A 24,504-nucleotide genomic window follows, 5' to 3' on the forward strand; every position below is an offset into this window, starting at 1 on the left:
TTTAAAGGTCTCTTCTGTTTAAATGTAGTAATAAAGGTTAGGTTGATTGATGTATAAGACATGCATGTTAGATTTTGATGCCCCAGCACTCCAAAGCCAATGCAACTCGTAAACGCGCATGCGCTCACATCACCATGGTAATAACCTTAAAGCTCCTTGGTAATAACACGAGTGCGCCCCTAGCGTCCAAATGAATAAAAACAGTGGCGAACATCAGTAAATGAAATCCCTGTTGTTCACAAAAGTATTACGTTACAAAAAGATCAATTAAAATGCCGAGCCAAAAATGCAAGAAAATACATCAATAAACTTTTATTTTTGAAGAACGTCTTGTTGTTTTCTTGGTTTCTTTTGCTTGTTTTGATATTGTACAATATCTTTACACTTGTAATCTGTAAAAACAATTATGAAGCGAGTATAAAAAGGGCACCACCAAAATAATGACAGATTAGTTCACTCACACGCACATATATCCTCTGACATTTACATAAAATGTATTCTTCTTCTATTAGATTCCAATTTCGTATACATATACATTTATATATAAAATACAATTTAAAAGTGATGGTTAATTTTTCCCTAATATATGCAGGTTACTGTGTTTAATGTTCTAGCAAGCGTGTTGATTCTATTAAGAATTTAATGTAAAAAAAGACCCAAAACAAATTCAATCTGCAAGTCTTTCACAGAAAGACCTTGAAAAGGCAACGTCACACAACACTGCCCTGCCTTTAAGCAGAGAAGCAACAGTTACAACAAATATGACTACCTGAACTGAATGAGTGACGGCACATCACAAAATAAATACAAAGTGTAACGTCATTGAAGAAAAATGTTGAAAACATCTTGATGTGTGTGCGGGTGTAAGTATATAATAAGCAAATAGGAGAGGCATCCTTAAAGATACCTCAAACAGAACACAAAGAGTATTTCCTACAGTTGTTTCTCCATGCCATTACTTTGGAAAATATGAAGGGGCAAAAAGAAGTCTTCATTGACAACGGTCTGATTCTCTGTAGCCTTCATGTATCTGCATTCTAGACCTCCAGTCATTTTCTGTGTCCATTAAGTGAGGATAAAGGTCAGGGTGTCCATTAATTTCACCAAGAATCATCTCCAAATTCCTCTTCTCAGTCTTTTCAGTGTCCACAATGTCATTTCAGTCCACAGCAACCCAAGAAATTGGTCTGATCGGCAGAACAAAATGCACAGCAAAACAAACAAGCCACATTTCTGACACGGCAAATCTTTGAAAAGAAAACCAAGAGAAACATAAAGCATTAACGCAATGCTCAGAGAGGCCATTTAACATTTGAATATATTTCTCCTTCATTCATCCAGGATAGAATGAACTCTTCGGAGATCTGGTCACGTTGTTGGTAAAATCTTTTGCCGTTTTCTTTTTTTGTCCACACAAAAAACAGATGAATTCCAGAGTACAACAGGCAAATGACAGAATATTCGGCGACATAAGAACACACAGAAAAGAAAGTTACATCTTTGCTCCTGAGTCTTCTGTGAAAAAGAGAACAATCTTGGATGGCAGGAAGAAAAAAAACATTTGAGGATGGCCTATAATCACGTGTATGTGGGAGAGAACTGGAGGGATGATGGAGGCTAGCTCCAGAGGCCGGCGTAGTTTCCGTGTAGACCGGAACACAGGGGGCCGCCGGCCACGAAGAGTTTGGTGCCGGAGTCGTCATAGCAGTGTGTGTACACGGCGTTCGGAAAGGAGCTGACATCTGAAAAGTAGCTTCTCCATGTATCATCGTGATTCTGGAGTTAGTGTAAAAGGGTGAATTAGCAATAACATTTTTGCAACAGTAACAGAGCCTGACAAGGTGATAAAGCTTCAAATGAATGATTTTTATAATAAGATTTTTTATAATTTATTTAATGGTCAGTTTACATCAACCTATGTAAAGAATGGTACATAAAGTAACCGGCAATTTTATGTCAAACGCAAAAAAGTAAAAATCCTACCAGCCAGCCTCTCCCTGTGGTGAGCTTCAGGATGCCCTCTGCAGTGCGATTCCGGTTCCCGCCGGGTGTATTGGATTGGCCATCTAGAAAACGCTGGGCTCTGATGTCATAGAAGAGCAGTGAGCCCTGACCAGTGCCCACCGTCACTATATGCTCATAGAAGCTCACAGAGCGGATACCTGTTGAACACGCACAACATGAGCACCGGTCCCGAAGATCTACATTTCTGCAAATTACATATTACAAAAAACATACCACTGCCACGCTCCCTGGAGCTCACAGATTTGATGTTTTGAGACGATTGCCGGGGGTCTAGGAATGAAACGTGCGCCTGAGAGCCCACTGCATACACAGACCAGTCCATACCATAAGCCAAACAGACGTTTTCCTTACAGTAAGGGAGTTTAATGGAATGCTCCTGAAAATCAAATCAGAAATGAATTTCACATCGACAGAAACAATATAAATCTTCATTCAATAAGCTTCACAGAAATGTTCATTGGGGTCAATGTACCTTAGATAGGTTGTCTTGTGCCTTCCACAGATGAAAATACCCATCTAACGAAACAGCACCAAGCTCCTGATGTTGAAAAGGACAGAAGACAGAAAAAAGACTTATGTCAGTATAATAAAATATTCTGCAAGTTAATAGCTCCTTTGCTACCTACAGTACATCTATAATAATCTTACCTAATAATTTAATTGCACTGACTTGTCAATATGTTTCAGTACTAAATCAAATCCAAGTCTAATTATATTCAACATTTTTCTTGCCTCATCACCCATTTTGTACTTTTTCATTAACAGCGTTCTTAATGCATTCTGGGATTGACATTTCCACAAAGGATACATGTAATTATGTCTTAGAATCGTAAATGACTCAAATGAGGCAGCATAATCACCTTGCACCTAAACTTAAAGACTTCAAGACTTCATAGGCAGGTCATTAAGGTTTAGATCAGAGCAAATAAATCAATATCATCAATATGAGTAATATGTGTCAAGGAAAGAGGGCTGACCTTATGATTGTTGTTGAAGGCCAGTGCGCGCACTTTGCAGTTGTAGGGGTGGGTATACTCTTTGGGGATGTCCTCGAGGGCGCGGTGAGAGATGTGAGAGTAACAGGGAACACCTTCCACGTTCTGACACTTTTCTGCATGAGTCAGCACCTCCTCTGATATCTCCCACAAGCCCATGGAACCATCACGAGATCCTGCCCCGGTCAATTTAAGAAAAAGCATTCTTTTTTTAATGAAAGTATAGAATTTGTACCCATCAAATTATAATGACTTTTTTAATGTATTTTTTACATTAAATTTAAATTAAAAAATATTTTACATTTACTGATAAATAACCAAAACCGTCATTATTGTAACGTGGAAAAGAATATTAAAAAAAACATGGAGTAATAATCCTGAAAATAAAAAATAAATAATTTTCAATTTCAAGAATTCAGCTTGTATTCATTATTTTGTGGTAAAATATACCCCATTCACTTCTTGACAGTTTCCATAATTAACGTACAAGGGTGCTTACCCGAGACTGCCATGGTATCGCTGATCCATGCAATGGAGAATATCCAGTCATTGTGCCCATCCTGTAAAAAATACAGCGCCATTTCAAGCCTTTTAAAACATTACAGAAAACCTTTATCCAATAGCACGTTTCAATTATGTTTACATAATAAATTACTTCTGTCTTCTAATAACTTCGTGCACTTTAGCTTTTTCATCACTGGAGCCCTTGAGTGCTTGACATTTACACTAATTGTGCAGCTAGAAATGGAGTGCAGGACGGACTCACATCCCCGACACAGACAGGGTCAAGTGTGGGAAGCCGGTACACTGCCAGGCTGTTAGGGTTGTCTCCGCCGGTGGCGAGCAACGTGTGAGATGGGTTCAGCTCTATAGCGTGGATGCCGCATCCCTGCTGGGCGTCCATACCGCCTACTGATCCCGTACTGTGGAATTGGAAAGGGCTCCCCACTCCACCCAAAGCCTGCGAGACCTCTCCCCTGCCCTCTCTGTCCTTCAGCATGGGGATCCTGGTGATCTGGCCAGAGAGGACATCCGCCACGAACAGCTGAGTCAGCAGAAAGACAACCAAGATAAGCACAGATGCCCTTGGATAAAATATGACAATTGTGAAACAAATTCAGATATAGACTTGGTCCGTGTGGTGTCATAGCTGGGGACGTGGGGGAAACTGAGCCGTATTGGGTGGGAGACTCCTTGCAGTATCTGTGACTGAAGAAATGACCTAACGGAATGGCTGGTGGTGTCGTTTCGTGACAAACTATCCCAAACTCTGGGAACAATTTACCAAATCACAGAATCACTGAACGTATAAGTGTTTTTCACGTTAAACGTTTTAGAAAGTCCCTGGGTTGCGGTGCAGGGGGAAGGGACTACACCGGTCTGGTTTTTGCGCAGTATAGAAAACTTCAGATCAGGTTTTTTTTACTTATTAGAGATTCAGAACACCACATAGCAACTTTTCGACACTGCACCAAAAAAATCTGTCGTAATCACTACAAAGAGCAAAGATCAAGCGCCTAACGAGGTCTACACCCATTGATTGTAATGGATTGATTGCCCCCACGGCACAAATGGATATTCATTTTTCATTGTGGGCGTTTCCAGCTATGCCGACCAAGTCTATTGGTAAAACAATATAATCACATAAACAATAAAAAGAATGGAAACTTTAGGGCACATTTGAATCCAGACTTTGTTAACAAAACTTGCAAATGACCTGCAATGTTCCTTTAAGGTGACATCATGCTCTAAAAAGAACATTTCACACCTAAAACGCCCCTTTGACTTTTCTCTTGAAAGACCTGTTTTGAAATGACTACCTTTAGAAGTCACTGAGAGCGCTTTTCCACCATGGCGCCGAACCGTTCTAAGCAGTCTGAAACGGTTACAGTAATGTTTCCACGCGAGCGTGGTTCGACACGGCACGATTACAAACGGTTCTCGGCTCGGAATTTTTGGCACTGTTGTCTAACCGTGCTGAATCGTGCTAAGGAATGCGCACAGAAGCTCAGTCTCTTGTGTTACCAAGTCAGCGCGTGCTGCGTTTGTGTTTACATTCTAAAAATTTCCGTTATCAGCCCTGCTGTGGAAAATGAAACCATTTACGTACCGGCTGGCATGGATCGGCACGGAGTGGAACGATTAAGCAATGAGAACGATTCGGTGCGATGGTGGAAAAGCGCTCTGAGATTCCACAATTACCACATTTTGATGCAGAACACCCTGTTAGTGTTTCTGGGACTTTTAATTTGGTTTATTCTTAAAGGAAGGGAAAGTAAACCATAGGAATCAAAATATATTGCATCCTTAAAATGTGTTGTACACACAATGCTAAGCAACAATAACATTTCAATAATTTCATATAGTGACTCCACAAAACAAAAAAAACCAGCAAGAAAGACCAATAACATGTTGAAGAACAAATCTTTAATATACATTATATTGTATACTAGATCCGTGGTTTTCAAACTTTTTCGTTGTAAGGACCCCTTTGTGTAGAGTGCATCTCTTTGCGGCCCCCCAAATAAAGACTTATAATCGCAAACTTGTAATTAAACCAAAAACATATTCAGGTATACAATGCTGGAACATCAATTCTTTTGGTTGGTGGTTTTGTTTTCTGATGTCTGATTGCATAAAATTTATGAAAAATGTCTATATTCCATAAAATGCCACAAAATCTGTGGTCCCCCTGGATCCATCTTGGGCCCCCAGTTTGAGAACCACTGTGCTAGATCATTGTGTTCCTGAGGCTCAATTGGTAGAACATTGTGCTCGCAACTCCATGGGTTCGACTTCCATGGATCACCAAATCTAAAAGAATGAATAACTTGGGAAAAAAGCGCCTGCCAAATTCAAAAATGTAAAACATTCATCAAAGACCATCTCACCGTGTTGCATTTGGTCCCACACACCACTTGTCTATGGTTGAGCCATTGGGAAGCAAACACTTTGTTGAGGCGGCCGAGGGAGAACTCTCTCTCTTTGAGGATTGCCGGGATGCGTCCGGCGGCGAACCCGCGCAGGCTCCGCTGGAAGCTCCACTCGTGCTGCAGCTGCGGGCGAAACTCCCTCCCTCTTAGAGAACACACCACTGACCGGCCGTTCTGCCACCAGTGCTGCGCATGACGTGCCGAGCTGGACACACGGGAGCGCTTACTCCCAGACTGACACCAGTCGAACTGCCGGAAGAGGAAGATTAAAAGTAGGTCAATATTTAACAAGTTAATATAGTATGCATGTATGTGAGCACAAAATCAAACCTACAGTTGTTGGGTTTCCAGCTTTATAAATGTCAATACAACAAAACCACTAAGATGTTTCTCAAAATAACTTTTTTTGTATTAAGCAGAAGAAAGCCAGATTTATAATGACATGAGGGTGAATAAATGACACAAGAATTTTCATTTTGGGGTGAATTATCCCTTTCTTACTATAATTAAGGACAGACGATAATAGCTAATAAATCCAAATCAGATCTTAAACACCCAGTCCTCTAAGTATGTGGATTTATCTTCACACAGTCATCAGAAATCCATGAAAACAGTCTGACAAAGATGATAATTGATACCCTGTCGGCCTGTTCATTCATAAAAATGGCTTTAATGAATTCCCTATTATCTGTTACTCATGCCGATTATATAACATTTTCAAATATGAAACTAAAAATAGGAGCTCAATCTCAGAGGACACCTGGCTGTAACCAGGTGGCCCTTCTTGCAATCCAGCACTGTGTCTGCATTTCTGCATCTTTTAAAAACAGCTTACCGTTAATGAAATAAACCTGGTAGTACAAAAAACCCAGACGCTGCTAAAAACTTCCAACAATCAAACACAATAAATAAATTACAATGAAACAAAAACAGCCGGATGACAAAAGTAAAGGCATCCTGATGCTAGCGCCAGCTGGAAGACAAAGCGATTGTGCGCTCCCAGCAAGCATCAACAAATCTAATAAAAGCAATGGCCTGAAGTACATCAGCAGCTCTCGTAGACCCAACAATCTGTGCGTGTGACAAAGCCTTATTTATTTTAATGCCCTGCCCTGTTAATTCATCATCATTCTTCCAACCAAGAAATCATTGCCCATATAATAATTTGTGTTGAAATTACATAATCATTGGAGTGAGATGAGTAATACACTCTTTTAGCTACCTATTAACAATATGTACTGTATCACCTGTTCTCAAGTAAAGCTCCCCTCAGGCCGGTGGACATCGGCCCCATCTGACTGACCCAGATCATAATGGCCAAGTAGGTCAGAACTGATTCTTAGCCAATACACAAGGCCCCTCCCACTTAAAACTTGGCAAAAGTGTGCAAATAAATTGGAAAATGTGCTTTCAAAAAAGTAAACTACACCTAAAATCACTTCCGGGTTGCTCCACAGAGACACTTTGAATGCATAGGACTTCCCACCTGAGAGATGGTTGTTGGATAACATTTAAAAACAAGACTCACCATAAAGACAATATGGATCCCTGTAGAGGGAGAACTTGTTCAGATGACATCAGAAATCAATCTTGAATTACACAATTAATTCAACAAATAACATCCACAGGGCCTTAACAGTTTCCAATTCCAAACACAGTCAGATATTAATATTTGTCGTTGTAATTATGAAATAATTGACAATGGTAGCAGATCAATCCTACTGGACGACTAACCATTTTATACTGTCTGGCTCCTGCTGGGGTAACGTTATCCTGTAATCTAGCGCTGGATTAAAACCTACCCAAAACAAAACACATAACCGCAATGTCTAAGACAAGTAATACACGTTTTCACATCACTAAACCAGTTCACCCGTGCAGGATCAATGTCAGCAACTAAATTACCAGACCCACCATTAGCCTTTAGCCGTCATATCGATGCATGTTTGCAAACGTAAGTCTCCAACGGTAACGAAACTGTCACGTTTCAAGCTCCTCTTTCGTTTTCTCGTATATATCGATTTGTTTTTGTTTAAGATCATATGATAACACAATGGGTAACGTTATGGTGCGTTTTCCCGGGGTCGAGAGAGATTCGTTGTTACCTGTTGTTCCTTGAGCTCCCCTGCTTTCCTTTTCCTGCTAACTGTTTTTCTCGCCATAGCCCGACACGCACAGGTCCCTCACCCACATGGAGGGCAGCAGCGACGCTTGAATCTGGATCATATAATGGCGATTGAGTTATTTCGGCGGCCTCTGGACTGGTGAAGCGGCGCGACTAATCGAATCCAAACTGAGTCGAGTCGGATCGGACAGAATCAGGTAATCGTCCGATTGGGTGCCCGATCACCGCCGTCCTTCTGCTTCGGGTCGTATTTGGGGCAGGTTTGTTTGCTTTCCGTCTATGTGGAGCAGACACGAGGGTACGCCTACCCCTCCCCAACACCGAGATCACTTTTCACCTATCTCGCACTCTCTCGATCCGTCGTTTCTTTTGACAAAACGCGTCATCAGACAACGTACAGCGCCGCGCGCAGCCGCACTCAAGTAAGATATCAACAAAAACAAGGTCAAGCGTACGCGTGCGCGTCGGTGGCGTGCGCGAGCCCGACGGTCTCACGTTTTTACAGCTGTTCCTGCGGGTTGTTGCTAGAAGGGATACAGCTACGGCCGGAAGTGGTGCAAAATCTCGCCATTTAATTACAATAAATTACATTAGCTAACGCCTTCACCAGCCCTAAACCTAACCTTACAATAATAATAAAATATTAATCAACTGTTTTTAGCGTGACAAAATGATGCGGCATTGAAGTGCGCATGCCCAGTGGAGGTAGCTGTATCCCTCCTAACGTTAGTCAAAACCGTTCCTGAGGCAGACGTTTCGTTGGGTCGTTTTACACGGTTTTACATTTGTAAGTTGTGTGTTAACGCGTCGAGTTTGCAATATGCGTTTATTATGTGTCATTCCTTTTTATACATTTTAGAATTATAGTTAAATAATCCAAATGTATTTACAGAATTACACAGATGTAGGCTAACTAACCTTATGAGAATTATGCTGTGATTGTGCAATTTTAGGCTGTATTTAGGCATCCTCTGTGTTAAGTAAATTTTTACAAAAAACGTACTCTTGGCATGATTTTATCCACTAGCTTTTTGTTATGCTGTGCTCCTATTGGTTGCTTTTTCTTATTTTTCACCCATTTCAAAAACATTTTATAAATAACATTTTAGTTTGCATATTTGATATATATATAAACATACGTGCTCAAATTTGTTGGTACCCTTACAGCTCATTGAAATAATGCTTCATTCCTCCTGAAGAGTGATGTAATTAAAAGCTATTGTATCATGTATACAACATACTTTGGTGTGTCATAGAATAAAGCAAAGAAGCTGTGGAAAGAGATGAATTATTTCTTATTCTACAAAGATATTCTAAAATGGCCTGGACACATTTGTTGGTTTCCCTTAGAAAAGATAATACTTTATTGGATTATAGTGATATTTCAAACTAATTAGTTTCTTTAATTAGTATCACACATGTATCCAATCTTGTAATCAGTCATTCAGCCTATTTAAACGGAGAAAAGTTGTCACTGTGCTGTTTGGTATCATTGTGTGCACCACACTGAACATGGACCAGAGAAAGCAAAGGATAGAGTTGTCTGAGGAGCTCAGAAAGAAAATAATAGACAAGCATGGTAAAGGTAAAGGCTACAAGACCATCTCCAAGCAGCTCGATGTTTAAGAAGTTTAAGGTCCATGGAATTGTAGCCAGCCTCCCTGGGCGCGGCCGCAAGAGGAAAACCGACCCCAGATTGAACGGAAGGATAGTGCGAATGGTAGAAAAAGAACCAAGGAAAACTGCCAAAGTGATACAAGCTGAACTCCAAGGTGAAGGTACTGTACGTCAGTTTCTGATAGCACCAGCCATCACTTTTTGAGCAAAAGTGGGCTCCATGGAGGAAGAAAAACAAAGCAAGACTGGAATTTGCTAAAATTCATATTGACAAGCCACAATCCTTCTGGGAGAATGTCCTTTGGACAGATGAGTCAAAACTGGAGCTTTTTAGCAAGTCACATCAGCTCTATGTTCACAGACGAAAAAAAATCAAGCTTCAAAGAAGTGAACACCATACCTACAGTGAAACATGGAGGAGGCTCGGTTATGTTTTGTTGATGCTTTGCTGCATCTGGCACAGGGTGCCTTGAATCTGTGCAGGCCACAATGAAATCTCAAGACTATCAAGGCATTCTGGAGCGAAACGTACTGCCCAGTGTCAGAAAGCTCTGTCTCAGTCGCAGGTCATGGGTCCTCCAACAGGATAATGACCCAAAACACACAGCTAAAATCATCCAAGAATGGATAAGAACAAAACATTGGACTATTCTGAAGTGGCCTTCTATGAGTCCTGATCTGAATCCTATGGAACATCTATGGTAAGAGCTGAAACTTGCAGTCTGGAGAAGGCACCCATCAAACCTGAGACCGCTGGTGCAGTTTGCTCAGGAAGAGTGGGCCAAACTACCTGTTAACAGGTGCAGAAGTCTCATTGAGAGCTACAGAAAACATTTGCTTGCAGTGATTGCCTCTAAAGTTTGTGCAACAAAATATTAGGTTAGGGTCCCATCATTTTTGTCCGTGACATTTTCATTTGTTTTATTATTTACAATATTATGTTGAATAAAAAATCAAAAGCAAAGTCTGATTTCTATTAAATATGGAATAAACAATGGTGGATGCCAATTTCTTTTCAGTTTGAAGATATTTTCAGAGAAAACTGCATTCTTGGTTTTTTTTGTGGAGGGGCACGTCTGTATATTTCAATTTATCTTGTTCTTGTTCTACAACTTCATTGGAAACATTTTAGCAGACCTAGATTTTCAAGGTTAAATTTATAAATATAATATGATACTTGATTGCCTACACTTAAAAACTATTCAAGTCTATATGTTTTTCCTTTAAACTAATGTTAGTGTATTTTTACCAAGAATAAACAGCCTATAGGTACCACCCTTTTGTAGAGCTCTCAATGGCAGCTGTGTTTATTTTGTTCTATACATCACCTGTGCTGCTTTACAGCATGTGTTAAACTGTCCCCCAATTACAGTTCAATTAAAAGTACTAAATAAAAGAAAGAGTAAGTTTAAGTCTGAAATGGTTTCCAAAGACTTTGTTAACATTAAAATCACATCTTTGCAACAGATCTTCCTATCAGACAAAATGCATCAGATCGGCATTATCTGTCAATCAGGTTCTCTAGCTGTACATTGTGTGCAGGACATTTCCCCATTTACAATTCAAACAATAGATCTGCATTTGAGTGCTGACTCGTTCCTCGTCAGGCCAGAATGCTCTTTGTGATACAACCAGCAGTTTTTGTTTGCCGTATGTATTAGGTTCAGTCTTTCTGACCTCATTCTATTGACTGGTTCTATGAAAAGTATAGGTGAGCACCATATACACCATGTTTACCTCTTCTGAAGAATTAATTCTGTAGGGCATTGGTGAATCTCGTGAAATCAGTCAGAAACTATTTAATGAATTAAGCCTTAGCACCATTAAGATTTGAAGCCTATGCTGTTATTTTCATGATAATTAAGCACATTTTCCCAATACTTTATACTAATTATATATATCATGGTATTATTTGTTATACTAAATTTAAGTTCTGCTAATTTCAGGGTAAAATCCATAATGATAATATAATACATATGAAAATTTGGTTGTGAAATGTGCTTGATTGTCATGAAAATAATGTCACATTGTACAGTCTTAGCAGACCAATAATTACGCTTCATTTCCTAATATATTTTTATTTCAAGAGGCGTAGAAGTGACCCGGGCATTTCTGGATTAACAAGTATCCACAAGAGAGGGGTATAAAGAAGAGATTACTGTGAAGCAACACTGATTAGTGCACAAAGTGGTCCATGTGCTTAAAGCAGCTATTTCTGTACATACAATGGTGAAAAACTGGAAGAAAAGTGCACATTTAGCTGCTAAAGAACACAGCACACTTAATAGACATAAAAGACCACTTGAGCAACACATTATCTGTGCCCAATGGAAATCACTTTAATTGAAACACAAACGCTTAATACAATTTAAACTGTATCAACAGTAACATATTTGTGTTTAAAACTATTTAATTTAGTTTTATGAAGTCCTGTTTCGAGTAATATGAGAAGTTTATTTAATTTTATCCCAGATCAGAGCGTTCACAACTACAATAACTTTTTGGAAATTACAATATCCGAGCTGAATGTATTTATGTAATAGCAAACTGGGCCAAAAAATAAAATTAACATTTTGGATGAATCTCACAAAATGTCAAGTCCAGGTCATATTTTACCCCAAACTCAAAATACACTTAGAAATTATGTTTGACTATCTAAAGCCTATTTATTAGTATGTCACGTTTTCTGTGACAATTAACCGCCATCTCTTATCCAATTCTCATTACTGTAATACAGAATTTAAAAAGGTTTGTGCAAAATATAAATACATATTTGATTTTGAGGTAAAATATAACCTGGACACTTCGTAATGAGATTCAACCATTAGGACAACAGTCAGTATAACATGAGGTTAGAAAGAGGACCTATAATTGAAAAGTTCCAGAGAATTCCTATGAAGCCAGTGTCTCTTGCTGGCCAATCAAATGTGGAGACATACTGTATATACAAACAGACAGGTTTCCTGTGGTGACCAAGGCAATAAAAGTGAATTCAGTTTCTAATCACCCAAAAGATTCACAGTCTTCAAATCGTTCCATTGCACAACCATCTTTGACCTCCATTCAACTATGTTGCTTTCGAAATAAATTGCAGTGTTAAGTCTCAAATCAATGTGTTAATCTCAATACTGTGCACCGATTTATTTATTACAGATGGACCGACAGTGTATCATTACAGACCTTTAAATATGTTTCTATTAACGTTTGCGGTTCAGTGTGCCTGTGCAGTATTTGCATGTCAATTATTTTCAAAACATGGTGGTGTTCAAATATTGCATTTCCAGTAGCGCCTGCCAAATACTCCTGCCAAATGTGTTCATTCCAGTGCAAAAGCGAACTGGGCAAAAGTTTACCAAAGCTTTTTCTTCTCAACTTACATAAAGGTGTTTAGTTCTGTTAATGCAGTTCCCAATCATAGGGCAACGAAACACAATCTCAAAAAAGAACAAAACAAAGATAGATAAGCATTTCTGTCCGTCAAACATAAAAACAATATATGAACAACGGACAGCAGAGACAGAAACAACGAGAGGACACTTCTGTGAGTTCTCTGTTCTGCCATGGGTTGTGTCTGACTGTGCGGTCAGGTTTCAGTTTCGAAAGCCTGCGTTCAGCAGCGAGAGATGGCAGCGTAATAGCTTAGAGCATCTATATTCTTAATAGCTGGGTTTCAGTGGCCTCAACTAGGTCCCATCTCTCCACCAGCGCCACCCAGTCCAGCTTGTCACCACGGCAATAGAGAAACTAGTCAATGACGCATCACTGAGGAGGTTATAGGCTCCCCCCACTTACCACCGTTCTAAGATCACTTAACAGATATACAGCGGAGGAGGAAAGAACAGACCATTGGATGGTGTTGTTAATCCCCACCCCACGAGGTATATCTTTATTAGGGTACGAAATCAGTTGTCCTTTCTTAGAGATAAGAGAATCACATCCTTTCACATCCGGGACTCCTCGCTTGCCCCCTTTTCTTCCTCTCGCTCTCTCTTTGAAAGACGGGGGGGTGGCTCTTGGAGTGGAGAGTCTTCGGGCTCAGCTTGCTGCTGCGCGGGCCATCAGATCCTCCAGCGCTTTGTCCTGGTCGTTACTGTGTATGAGCAGTACATCTTTAATAGTGTCCCTCTCAAAGCCCATTTCCCCGAACCGAGACATCAGCTGAAGAAACTCTAGAGCCTAATGGGAGAAAAGGTCACATTGATCATATTTAAGAATGAGACAAAAAACATACTAATATTGTTTTGTAATGTCGATCAGACCCACTATTGTAGCATTAATACAAACAAAACAAAAACAGTAGCTCTCGTTATTATACAATATTGTTTTGTAAGGCAGTAGTTCTCAAACTGGGGGCCGTGGCACCTGGGGGGGCCCCGAGATGGATCCAGGGGGCCACAGATTTTGTGGCATTTTATGAAATATAGAAATTGATCATAGATTTTATGCAATCAAACATCAGAAAAATAAGACCACCAGACAAAAGAATTGATGTTTCAGCATTGTATAACCTAATATGTTTTTGTTTAAATAAAAATGTTAAATTTAAGATTACAAGTCTTTATTTGGGGGGGCCGCAAAGCGATGCACTCTACACAAAGGGGGCCTTACAACGAAAAAGTTTGAGAACCACTGTTGTAAGGTGTCTAATCGATATTACAGAACAGTATTTTGAGGTGTATTATTATTATTAGGGCTACACTGCATCCTAACCAAATGTGCTGTGACAACATATGTTTTGCATACATGTAAGAATTTGAAACTAATAAAGCCTAGTTAGGCACCATAAAGCTAGTTAAAATGTGAAGCCTCTGTCAAATCTCTGTTAACCATAAAAGCTGTTCAGCTTTCAAACACCACAACCTGTGATGTCGACAAGTTAGGATGAGTTAAAAAAACATGAAAACATTATGTAAACGTGTATTCAAATTGGATATAGTGTGACTCTTTCCATGTCACAAGTCCTTGTGTGCATTTGTGGTTAGAATTTGCCAACCTTTTCCTCTGAGCCCTGGTACATCTCCAGGCATTCCTCCACAGCAGTGGCATCAAAGCCTCGGTCACACAGTCGACTGTGAGTGAACAGGTATTCCAGTACCTACAAATAAGAGAAACGGATAGCTTAAACAGTTGTGGAAGATTTAACACAATGTCACTTCATTTGCATAAATAAATACACCTACTTGTAAACAGTGTTTATTGTTAGCTCATTGACAAATTGTTAAATGCTCTCCCCTTTTGTAAGTATTATAACCCAATGCAGACATTCTCTAGGAAGGAAAAAAAGAGTCACCTGTTCAACATTCTGTCCCTGTTTTTGCATGGCCTTTAGAACACCCTCGTACGAATAACCCATGCCCACAATTGTTTCCATACACTGCCGTTCGCTGGGAGAGAGGCCGAGAAGGATCGCAGTAGCAGGTGCAGTTTCCGGATGGTTGGGTGCTGTGATAGAATTTGACTGCAAAGAAGTTTCAGAGAAAATCAGTTAATTCACTGTTACACACAAACACAAATACAAAAAACAGTTTCTGTCCATGTTTCGTTGCCCACGTACCCGTTTCTGTGTCCCATTTTGAGCATATCCAGACTGGTCTTGTGTGACCGTTGTTTTGGTATGGGGTACTGTCCTCTGCAGGGAAGGTGTGCCGTTGGACAGGTTACGGGGTGGAGTTGCTGGGTAAACGCTAAGAGGTGGTTCTGATGAGGAGTCCCCCGGGTCTGAAAGCTTTGGGAAAGTCAGTGAGCGAATGTTACATGGCCGGTCCGTATCAATCTGTTCCACTGAGGTTCCCAGAACCCCAGCCCGGTCCAGAAGTCCGACAAGTCCGTTAGGTTTATGGAAGATTCCTGCTTTTGCCTGAAGAGGAGGCGTACTACTTGGAGACGCGGGGCGAGGTTCCGTTTGAGGAAGCTGAGGTGGTGATACTGACGATTGCGGTTGGCTCTGGAGGATACTACGCAATTCCTCTTTGTCATCCAGTGTTTTAAGCTCGAGTTTGTCAAACGGATCCTCTTCTCGCTCAAAGTCGGCCAAATTTAGACTTTGCGGGGCCGGGTTGCTAGGGGCTGGCCGCGTTGATCCGAAAGAAGGTGCTGGGAGAGGCGTAAGGATTGCGTTGTGCCATAGGCCAGCCAAAACTGGGTTTAATGCTGGTTGAATAAGGTCCTGCTCCTCAGAGGAGCGTGCTTTCTTTCCTCCAACCAATCCGACATCTGTATCGCTAGGAGTGACCTGCCTCTCGCTTTCAGACTCCGCCCGCGCCGCCTCCGCTGCTCGAGCCTCAGCAGCTCGTGCTTTGTCGAGCTCCTCCCCCCACTCAATGCTCCGCCTCTCTAGACTGAAGTCATACTAAAGGACAAAATAAAGCATGAATTATTTTAAAAACTTGACACAGCTCATATAAGGCCAGGGTTTGGTAAGAAAAACAGACTTACTTGCAGTGCTGAAAGTTTGGATATACAGTCAGGTACACAGAAGTCAATGGGAAAACCCACTTTTGAGGGAGGCCGGAATTTCTCGTTAAGTTTGAAGGGCACATCATCAAGGTAACTGACGGGACCTTCAAACATGGAGTGAAGAGGCGGGAAGGAAAACAGGAAGGAAAACAAAACAATGTGTTAAAATTAGACTTTTATTTGTGTTGTGTTTATGAGGTTGTTTATTACAATAAGAGAATCATGACAGATGATGATTTACTGACTCACCGTTGTTGTGGTTATCCGATCCAGACTTCCTCGCAGCCATTTAGAGTACAACTATAACTATAGAAAAAAACACAAACCGTATAATTGACAATTTACTGTCAGTCACATATTTACTTTTATAGTCCCTTACCTTTTCCCTAATGAAGTAGGTTTATTTTTTACAACAGAACTGTTAAAATAACATTCAATTTTGAATAGTGATTATATGTCAGTATAATTAATATTCCAAATAACCATCTAAATAACAAATTAAGAACGACAAGAAAAACAACACGAAACAAAACAAAAGCAAAACTTTTCACCAATGGAAACACTGCTATTAGTATTAGTTTACAAGCACTACTTGAATTTCTCTTGAACTGAAAATGTAAACAGATGAGCTTTTACAATATCAACCTAAAAGAAGCTTAGAAAAAAACCTGTTTATCGACGTCACGACAACCAAACCCTTGTAGCACAAGAATGTATCACATGTTGACACACCAGCTTATAAAACAAACAAACCGGTTCTCTTGTCATTTTAACGCCCATGATCCATTAATAAAAAGGGTTTTCCGAACCAGCTGATTTGAAAATCGCACATAACCATATACAGTAAACACATGTGTTGCGTAATACCTACCGCAATGACTCTTATATTGACGTTTTACCAACAAATTCATATAGCCAACAAGACTAACAAAGCCAACATCAGCTGCATTTCGATAATAAATACTAAATTCTCTATATATATTTAAGAGACTGTTGTGACAATTTGGTTTAGGTTGATGTAACGTTACATGGTTACAAACATTTCTGCCTAACGTTAGCTCATTACCAATTCAGTTCGACTTGTTTCTTTTTCTACCTGTCATATTAAAACAAAAATGAAAAAAACTGTCGCCTCAAACTAAAGATCTTATACTTACGTATTAGAAAGGCACAGTTCTACTCATCAACAGAGAGTTAAAAACAAACTGATCACTTCAGTTTTGTTTTAGTTTAGATTAGTAAAGCGACCTAACAGGGCCCAACTTCCTCTCTCTGCCACCGCCCCTTAAACTGGCCCTGCGTGTCCCACCTGTGTCCTTACCGGTTTCTACGGTGTCTTCAGTCTCCAAATATGTCTCTCGCCTATCCTGGTACACGCAAGCACCGATATGCGCTCTAAAATGAGAAGATTTATTAAAAACCGAGTATATTTCCTGCTTTATCGCGGAACGCCATCTTGGTTTCACCGCTTCCTTCTGAAATCTGTTCCTGTGTGACGCCACGCACTGAACTGAATGACGACAGCTACGTCCAATCAGCGTATGGCGTTGGACGGGCTGTCATCTGTGTCTGCCTTTGCACATGGGTTCAGCACGGGTTTTATCAGCCTGGAAAAAATATTTTGCGCCGTTTTAGCTTATTGGATATGGTCTCGTATTGTATTGTATTGCTTTAAATGCTAAAGATAAATAAAACAGATAAGTTGCTTTTGTTGCATACAAAAACGCGGTGGCGTGATGCAGTCATGGAATGTTTGTTTCATTTATGTATGACGGTATTTACTATTATTCAAATACCGTTAGTAAATAAATTAATCACTAGTACTAGTACTAGTATTTGTGTACTTCAAAAACTACATTGGCATATGTCCAAGAAAATCAGGTATTCATATTTTATTTATTCTATTAATTTATTTTGCCACGAACTGAACCAGTCAACTCAGAACTTATTTTATAATATGTGACACTATCTGTGAAATCCAGTCTATGCGATTAGGAGCATCAAAGTGTGATTTCAATCATTAATTTCACTTTAATCTTTTGGCATGGCTTTATGTCAATATTAATCTATTTACATGGCATCCAATACTGGAGGATTATCCGGAAAATAACGCTTCGAATAATAACACTATTTTCTTCAATAAAAGTTCACGGTTGCGTATTGTGCGTCATGACGCACTGCGTACAGTCGTGTTCAGGCACGCGCTATAACCGGAAGCACCAAGCGATTGAGATTGAGAAACAGCGAGAAATCATCGCCTGACGGTTGCGTTCGTATATTTGTCTTGCGCTTCCACCGATCTCCATATCTCACGTGAATAACATCCATGCCCTTTCCTTAACTCGCCGTCGAGTGTGCGTGTTTTAGACCAAAACAGCAGAGCTGACAGTGAAAGTCAGTGCGCAAACGGGCTTTTTGAAGGTGCGTTGAAGCTTCGCAGCAGAACAAATGTAAACAAGCAGCACTTCAGCAGTGCGGCCGAAGACACGAGAGGAAACGGCAGCGATGACAGCGACCCACAGACTTTGACAAACTTATTTTGCATCACATAAAGCATATTTTGCGATTTATTTGCACGCTGTGTAAGTTAGTTTATTAGATGTTAATGCAGTAGACGAGGACACCTCCCAACCCGCTTGCCTTCTCCAGTGCGGGCAGCAACAGATACCGAAGAAGAGTGATTTATTTTCCATTGCTTATAAAAGGTAGTAAAAAAGACTGATCGTTGTTGCTTCTGTTCAAGGACTGAATTTTTGCACGTCTGACAGAAAAACGAGAGAAGGTTCAAGAAACAACAAACGGAATAGAAGGCTTAACGGTCCCTTCTGGGCCCCAAGGAATAAATAAATACCAACTAATTTACGGATTAATATTTACATGAAGCTGGAAGTGTAACGCATTCAAGTAACGCATTTCCTGGGGAGTTGTGCAGGTAATAAAACGAAAAGTGCATTTTTATCCTTTCATCAAGATATTTATCAAACTGTTACCATGTTTTCTGACCGATTTATTATCGTTTGCAATGGTTATTTTTTGTAGGGATGGCACCTGTCCCGTTTGTTTGTTTATTTATAATTGGCAAATACCATACCTGTCAACAACCAAGTTTTTTATTTTTGTTCAGAAAGCAAGTAATAATGTATTATTTTTCAAGATGCACTAATATATCAGACAATTTTTAAAACCATTGACGGCTATAGCATGAGAAAGGCAGATATAACAAATTCATTTTAATTTATTAAAGTAACTGCATAAAGGCACTGAGTTGCATATTGTCTGTTGGGTAAAATAATGAAATTAATTCATTATAATTTTTTAATTAATTCAATCCACTTTCAATAAAAATTGAATCTGATAATGCATGTGTTTCTGAACTTTGCTTATTTAAAACAGGCTTAAAAAGTTTGAATAAGTGAACCAGTGACTAATAGCGGTACCTGCGAATACCTGCTTCTTTGTTTAAATCAGTATTGGCCAAAAAAGAAAATCCCTTTAGTCTACAGAGAAATCCTCTTTAACCCATTTCCCTGTAATCTGTAGCAAGGCTGAAGCATCAGGACTGTCATGGCCCACCAGCAGATGCCGAGCTCTCAGAAGGCTTTGATGCTGGAGTTGAAGTCTCTACAGGAGGAGCCTGTGGAAGGTTTTCGTATCACCCTGGTGGAGGAGTCTGACCTCTACAACTGGGAGGTGGCCATCTTTGGCCCCCCAAACACACTGTATGAAGGGGGCTACTTCAAGGTAAGTCTTGTGTGGCTACTGTGACTGACAGGTGTGGATTGAGACATAGGATGTTCTGAAACACTCTACTGTACTCTACTACTGGACCAGTATGTGCAGAGGAACAAGTGAGATCAATCAAAGTCTTATGTAAGTTTGAAGTGTATCCCACCTCCCTCCCCCGTGTCTTGTTCTCTCTGGCTCTTCTTTCACCGATGGTGCGTTCTTTATACTCCAGACATCTATTTATGGCGCTGACAGATATTTTAATGACATGCCAATATGAGAGCTAAAAAGAGAAGGACCGTAAGTTTCAGCCATATTCCCTGGAGTTACCCAATCTCAGTGTTTTATTACCAACAGAAGTAGTCCTCACATTCACTGCGATGAAGTCCATTACTTCAATACGACAGAAAGCATGATTCATAGTCAATTCACTTTGACTAGAGTCATATAGTTTTAAAGGTGAAGGGTGTTATTTTTTCAAGTTAAAACGTGAGGTTGATTTCCCTAAACACACGCAATGGGTCTATCAAAATATTTTTCTGTTGACCGGTCCAAAACGGCAAGATTTGCTTAACCAATGTCGTGGGCTTGAGGTGGTGAGTGTTTGACCGAACTATGGCAGGCGGGAGGAGTGTAAGCAGTCCTTATTTTATTATCGCAAAATTACAATTCAGTTTGCAGTTGGCTAAAAGAACGAAAGCAAAGACTGATGTCCGGCCTGTTTTGAGAAAGATAATGGTATCTTTGTGGATGCAGGCCTGGCAAATTATTTAAATTTGCAGCTGTCAGGCAGGATCTTTGTGTCCTCTGGTAAATAGGATTATTAATGTACAAAATATGTCATATATAATAGGCTTCTCCTTCATCCTTTCCTCCTCTCTATATCACTTGTTCATCATTAATAATGATCGCTGATGATGAAGGTTAAGATCAGGTTGTAACAATTACAAACAATGTTATCATCATAATACTTTAAGGGGGAAAGTTGATTTGATAAAGTAACATGAATCTCATAATTTCTTAGCATTTGGTATTTCCCCTTTTGCTTTAATGACTGTGTGCACTTGAGCTGGCAGGACTCCACAAGTTTGTGCAAAACCCGATGATTCACGTTATCCCAGCATGATCTGAGAGCGTTCCAAAGAACACCCCGTGTGCTTGAGTGGGAAATCTGACCTTTTGTACAGTTAACATGGCCAATGTCACACATTTGATAGTGGCTTAAAATACTGCAGACTATTTTATTCACTTTACATGTATTACATTTATTTTAAACTTCAAAATCTTTGTGTCCTGTTATTTTTAGATTTAATTCTAAATCACTTTTGTTGTGTTGACCACATTCACACTTTACAGCCCTATCAGCACTGTAATGTAGAGTAAAGCATACTGTTTGGCATCACATTGGAAACCTGATGAAGAGCTTTGTGAGGATTATATTTATGCAAACCCTTTTAGCCTAATGTGTTTCTTAAGTTGATTTATAAGTGCCTCATTTACTAGCTATCAAACCGTTCATAGATTACTGTAACTAATAATGTTGATGTCTGTACTCTTTTCCCAGGCCCATATAAAATTTCCTATCGACTACCCATACTCTCCTCCGACTTTCAGATTCCTTACCAAGATGTGGCACCCAAACATTTATGAGGTGAAATTCTTCTGCATGTCTATAAACTTGTTGCAATGCAAGCTTCATTCAACATGAACTAAAGACTGTTTACTTTCTGAATACACATTGATGGTTTCATGGTGAACACCTGTTTTAATGTCTGTCAGAATGGCGATGTGTGTATTTCCATTCTTCACCCTCCTGTGGATGATCCCCAAAGTGGAGAACTGCCCTCAGAGCGATGGAACCCCACACAAAATGTTAGGTATGTACAGGCAAAGTCTAAAGTCAAACTTCTAAGGTGATTGAATATCCACGTGTGTTTATGTGTTTATGTATAGAACAATCCTGTTGAGCGTCATCTCGCTGCTAAATGAACCCAACACCTTTTCTCCTGCAAATGTGGACGCCTCAGTCATGTTTCGCAAGTGGAGGGACAGCAAAGGAAAAGACAAAGAATATGCCGAAATTATAAGGTACTGTGACTTTAATAAAAACACAAGCCAATATACAGCGGGTAAAATAAGTATTGAACACGTCACCATTTGTCTCAGTAAAGTACTTCTAAACGTTCCGTTGACATGAAATTTTCACCACGTGTCGGTAACAACCATACAAGTAATCCATACATACAAAGAAAACAAAACAAATCATTTTAGAAATTAAGTTTTGTGTAATACAATGGAGTGGAATTATTTGTTTTGTTTTCTTTGTATGTATAGATTACTTGAGTTGTTACCGACACGTGGTGATAATTTCATGTCAACAGAACGTTTAGAAATATATTTACTGAGAAAAATGGTGACGTGTTCAATACTGTATTTTACCATCAAATAACTCAATTCATGATTTATTTTTTATTCATTTATGCTTGGTTTGAGGTTAGGGTAAGAAACCCTTAGTAACCTGTTACAATTAGAATTAAGGGTTTTCTTACCCTAAGGGGTTTCTTGCAACCGGGCTTTTGTGATCTTTTTTTTCCATTAAGGTTTAAGCAGAGGTGTGCAGTTACTTTGGCACTTAGTATTTTTGCCAAAAATAGCAAGAGCAAGCATGACTTGCATACTTAAAACTTATTTTTTTATATTAGTAATATTTTAGAGGTTTAGATTAAACATTGTCTACAGTCAGATGTTGACTATACAAATTTCAATTTCACCACCTTATCAAAAGTTGAAGATGCACTGCTCCAAGTACATGTATAGTATATATGTATAGTTATCATTATATATACTGATATTAGTTGTTAAAACTATAAAGGCTCGATTTGTTAAGTGCAACATTCTGAATTTGCATCTTTTTTCCACATGCAGGAAGCAGGTGATATCAACCAAAGCAGATGCTGAGCGAGATGGAGTTAAAGTGCCAACGACGCTTGCCGAGTATTGCATCCAGACCAAAGTGCCTTCTCATGACAGCAGCACTGACCTGCTCTACGATGACCTGTACAACGACGACATCGAAGAGGACGACGATGATGATGACGAGGCCGAAGCCGGCGGGATGTGCGGAGACATGGCTGGGTACTGTTTTGCCGACGAGGACGACTCTGGCAACGAGGAGTCTTGACCTCATTCCACTGTTACCTTGACACTTAAGTTCTGTCCCCCATTTTTTACCCAACAGCCTCCTTCTTCAGATCTTTCCTGTTTCCCCGTGCTACTTTTTTTCATTTTTAAGTTGTCTTTTTTTGGTCCTCAGTAAAGAATATGACCTATGACATCTCTCTTGTTTCATAAAATCACACCACAGTCATTTGTAACATCTTACGTTTTCCTGCCTTTTAACCTCAGGGCTTTTGGATATTCAGAGCTTGTCAGGTCACCTTCAACATTCAGGTTTTTTGGTTCTTTTTTCAATTAAAAAAACGTTTAAAGGGCTAGTTCACCCAAAAATTAAAACCTCACCCTTGTTGTTCTAAATCCATCCTTTTCTTAATTTGAATGCTAAAGGAGGAATATAGACACTTCCATACAAAGACAGCGAAATTAAAAGCTTTAACTAGAATACTGACACAGATAGACGAATGTCTTTGGCTGTTGCGTCACATTGCATGCTTTTTTGAGCGTCTCGCTTTAAGAGTTTTAGTAAATTGTAATATTTGTAAAAACTTGTTCAGAGACCCCTGCTGTTTTGTGGGTGTCATCAAGAATTGAGAATTTTTTTTATGTGAACTAACCCTTTAAACCCACTATAACCTATAGCTGTACCTGATGAAACAGTCATTGCCAACAAATGAATGTTTCATTCATTGTCCGGTTTTTTTTTCAAGAAAGTATTCTTTCTTTGGAACTGTCGTCACAGTATAGGGCTTCACTGATTCCACCCAATTGTGTACATAATGTCCCATGCTTTTCTGAGATTTAAGTTAAGGTCTAATTGAAAAAAGTAAGTATTCAAGAGTGATCAAGTATTCGAGACAAATGCAAATTGAATAGATGGTTTCGTTCTCGTAAAATTTAAGTATCATCATTTTGACCAGCAATCCACATCAAGAGGTGACCTTCACGATAGATTGAATTTACTACACATATTCTCCGATACACAGCTCGTACCCGCACATCACTTTTGTGATGAAGCTTTTTTTGAGCCATTAAATTGAAGTGTCAGTATATGGCATTTAATGGCCGTATGGACACCATCAACAAAACTATTTACACATTTAGCTACTGTTGATCTCAATGTCCCTAAAACAATGAGACTGATGATGTCCCAAATTTGGCTCTGAATATTTGGTCCCATCGATTTTGGATGAATCATAATGCACGCTCATGTACAGGCGTTCATTTTATGCATTTCCGACCAGCTGTACCAAACACTTCTCTATTTCTTCTATACATTTTACACGCATATTGAATTTGGTAGTTTGTCAGTATCTTGGAGTTTAAGTACATGGGTTGAGATCAGTGGCTGCTGAGACATTCGGCTCATCGGTGAGCTCTTGTTCCCGTCTTACGCATTTTATGCTTTGATGCCACCGGAGTGGGTCTCATCTTTTAAGAGCATGCTTGTGTG

At 39.6% G+C, this 24,504-nt stretch overlaps 3 protein-coding genes across 4 annotated transcripts; 1 reads left to right on the forward strand and 2 right to left on the reverse strand.

Moving 5' to 3' along the window:
* Nucleotides 1-287: 287 nt before the first annotated feature.
* dcaf12 (DDB1 and CUL4 associated factor 12) lies at nt 288-8,725 on the reverse strand. The gene is made up of 9 exons (XM_057361026.1): nt 8,059-8,725; nt 5,912-6,202; nt 3,787-4,065; nt 3,520-3,580; nt 3,003-3,196; nt 2,498-2,563; nt 2,239-2,401; nt 1,984-2,162; nt 288-1,776 (listed from the first exon to the last, which is right to left on the reverse strand). Exons 1-9 carry the CDS (start codon nt 8,113-8,115, stop codon nt 1,618-1,620), a joined length of 1,449 nt encoding a protein of 482 aa, XP_057217009.1. The 5' UTR covers nt 8,116-8,725; the 3' UTR covers nt 288-1,617.
* Nucleotides 8,726-13,546: 4,821 nt separating this feature from the next.
* On the reverse strand, nt 13,547-17,647 carry ubap1 (ubiquitin associated protein 1). 2 transcript variants are annotated; one of them, XM_057361091.1, is made up of 7 exons: nt 17,473-17,647; nt 16,401-16,457; nt 16,131-16,255; nt 15,250-16,044; nt 14,986-15,153; nt 14,689-14,790; nt 13,547-13,871 (listed from the first exon to the last, which is right to left on the reverse strand). In XM_057361091.1, the coding sequence occupies exons 2-7, from the start codon at nt 16,438-16,440 to the stop codon at nt 13,731-13,733; spliced, it is 1,371 nt and encodes a 456-aa protein (XP_057217074.1). In that variant the 5' UTR covers nt 16,441-16,457; nt 17,473-17,647; the 3' UTR covers nt 13,547-13,730. The 2 variants fall into 2 exon arrangements, with proteins under 2 accessions (XP_057217074.1, XP_057217075.1); XM_057361092.1 differs by lacking the exon at nt 17,473-17,647 and adding an exon at nt 17,309-17,438.
* Nucleotides 17,648-18,345: 698 nt separating this feature from the next.
* Nucleotides 18,346-23,068, forward strand: ube2r2 (ubiquitin-conjugating enzyme E2R 2). Its single transcript, XM_057360704.1, has 6 exons — nt 18,346-19,083; nt 19,692-19,892; nt 21,442-21,528; nt 21,657-21,754; nt 21,831-21,965; nt 22,803-23,068. The coding sequence occupies exons 2-6, from the start codon at nt 19,716-19,718 to the stop codon at nt 23,056-23,058; spliced, it is 753 nt and encodes a 250-aa protein (XP_057216687.1). The 5' UTR covers nt 18,346-19,083; nt 19,692-19,715; the 3' UTR covers nt 23,059-23,068.
* The last annotated feature ends 1,436 nt before the right edge of the window (nt 23,069-24,504 follow it).

This window comes from Triplophysa rosa, linkage group LG19 (genome assembly GCF_024868665.1).
Source record: "Triplophysa rosa linkage group LG19, Trosa_1v2, whole genome shotgun sequence".
NCBI classification, from domain to species: Eukaryota; Metazoa; Chordata; class Actinopteri; order Cypriniformes; family Nemacheilidae; genus Triplophysa; species Triplophysa rosa.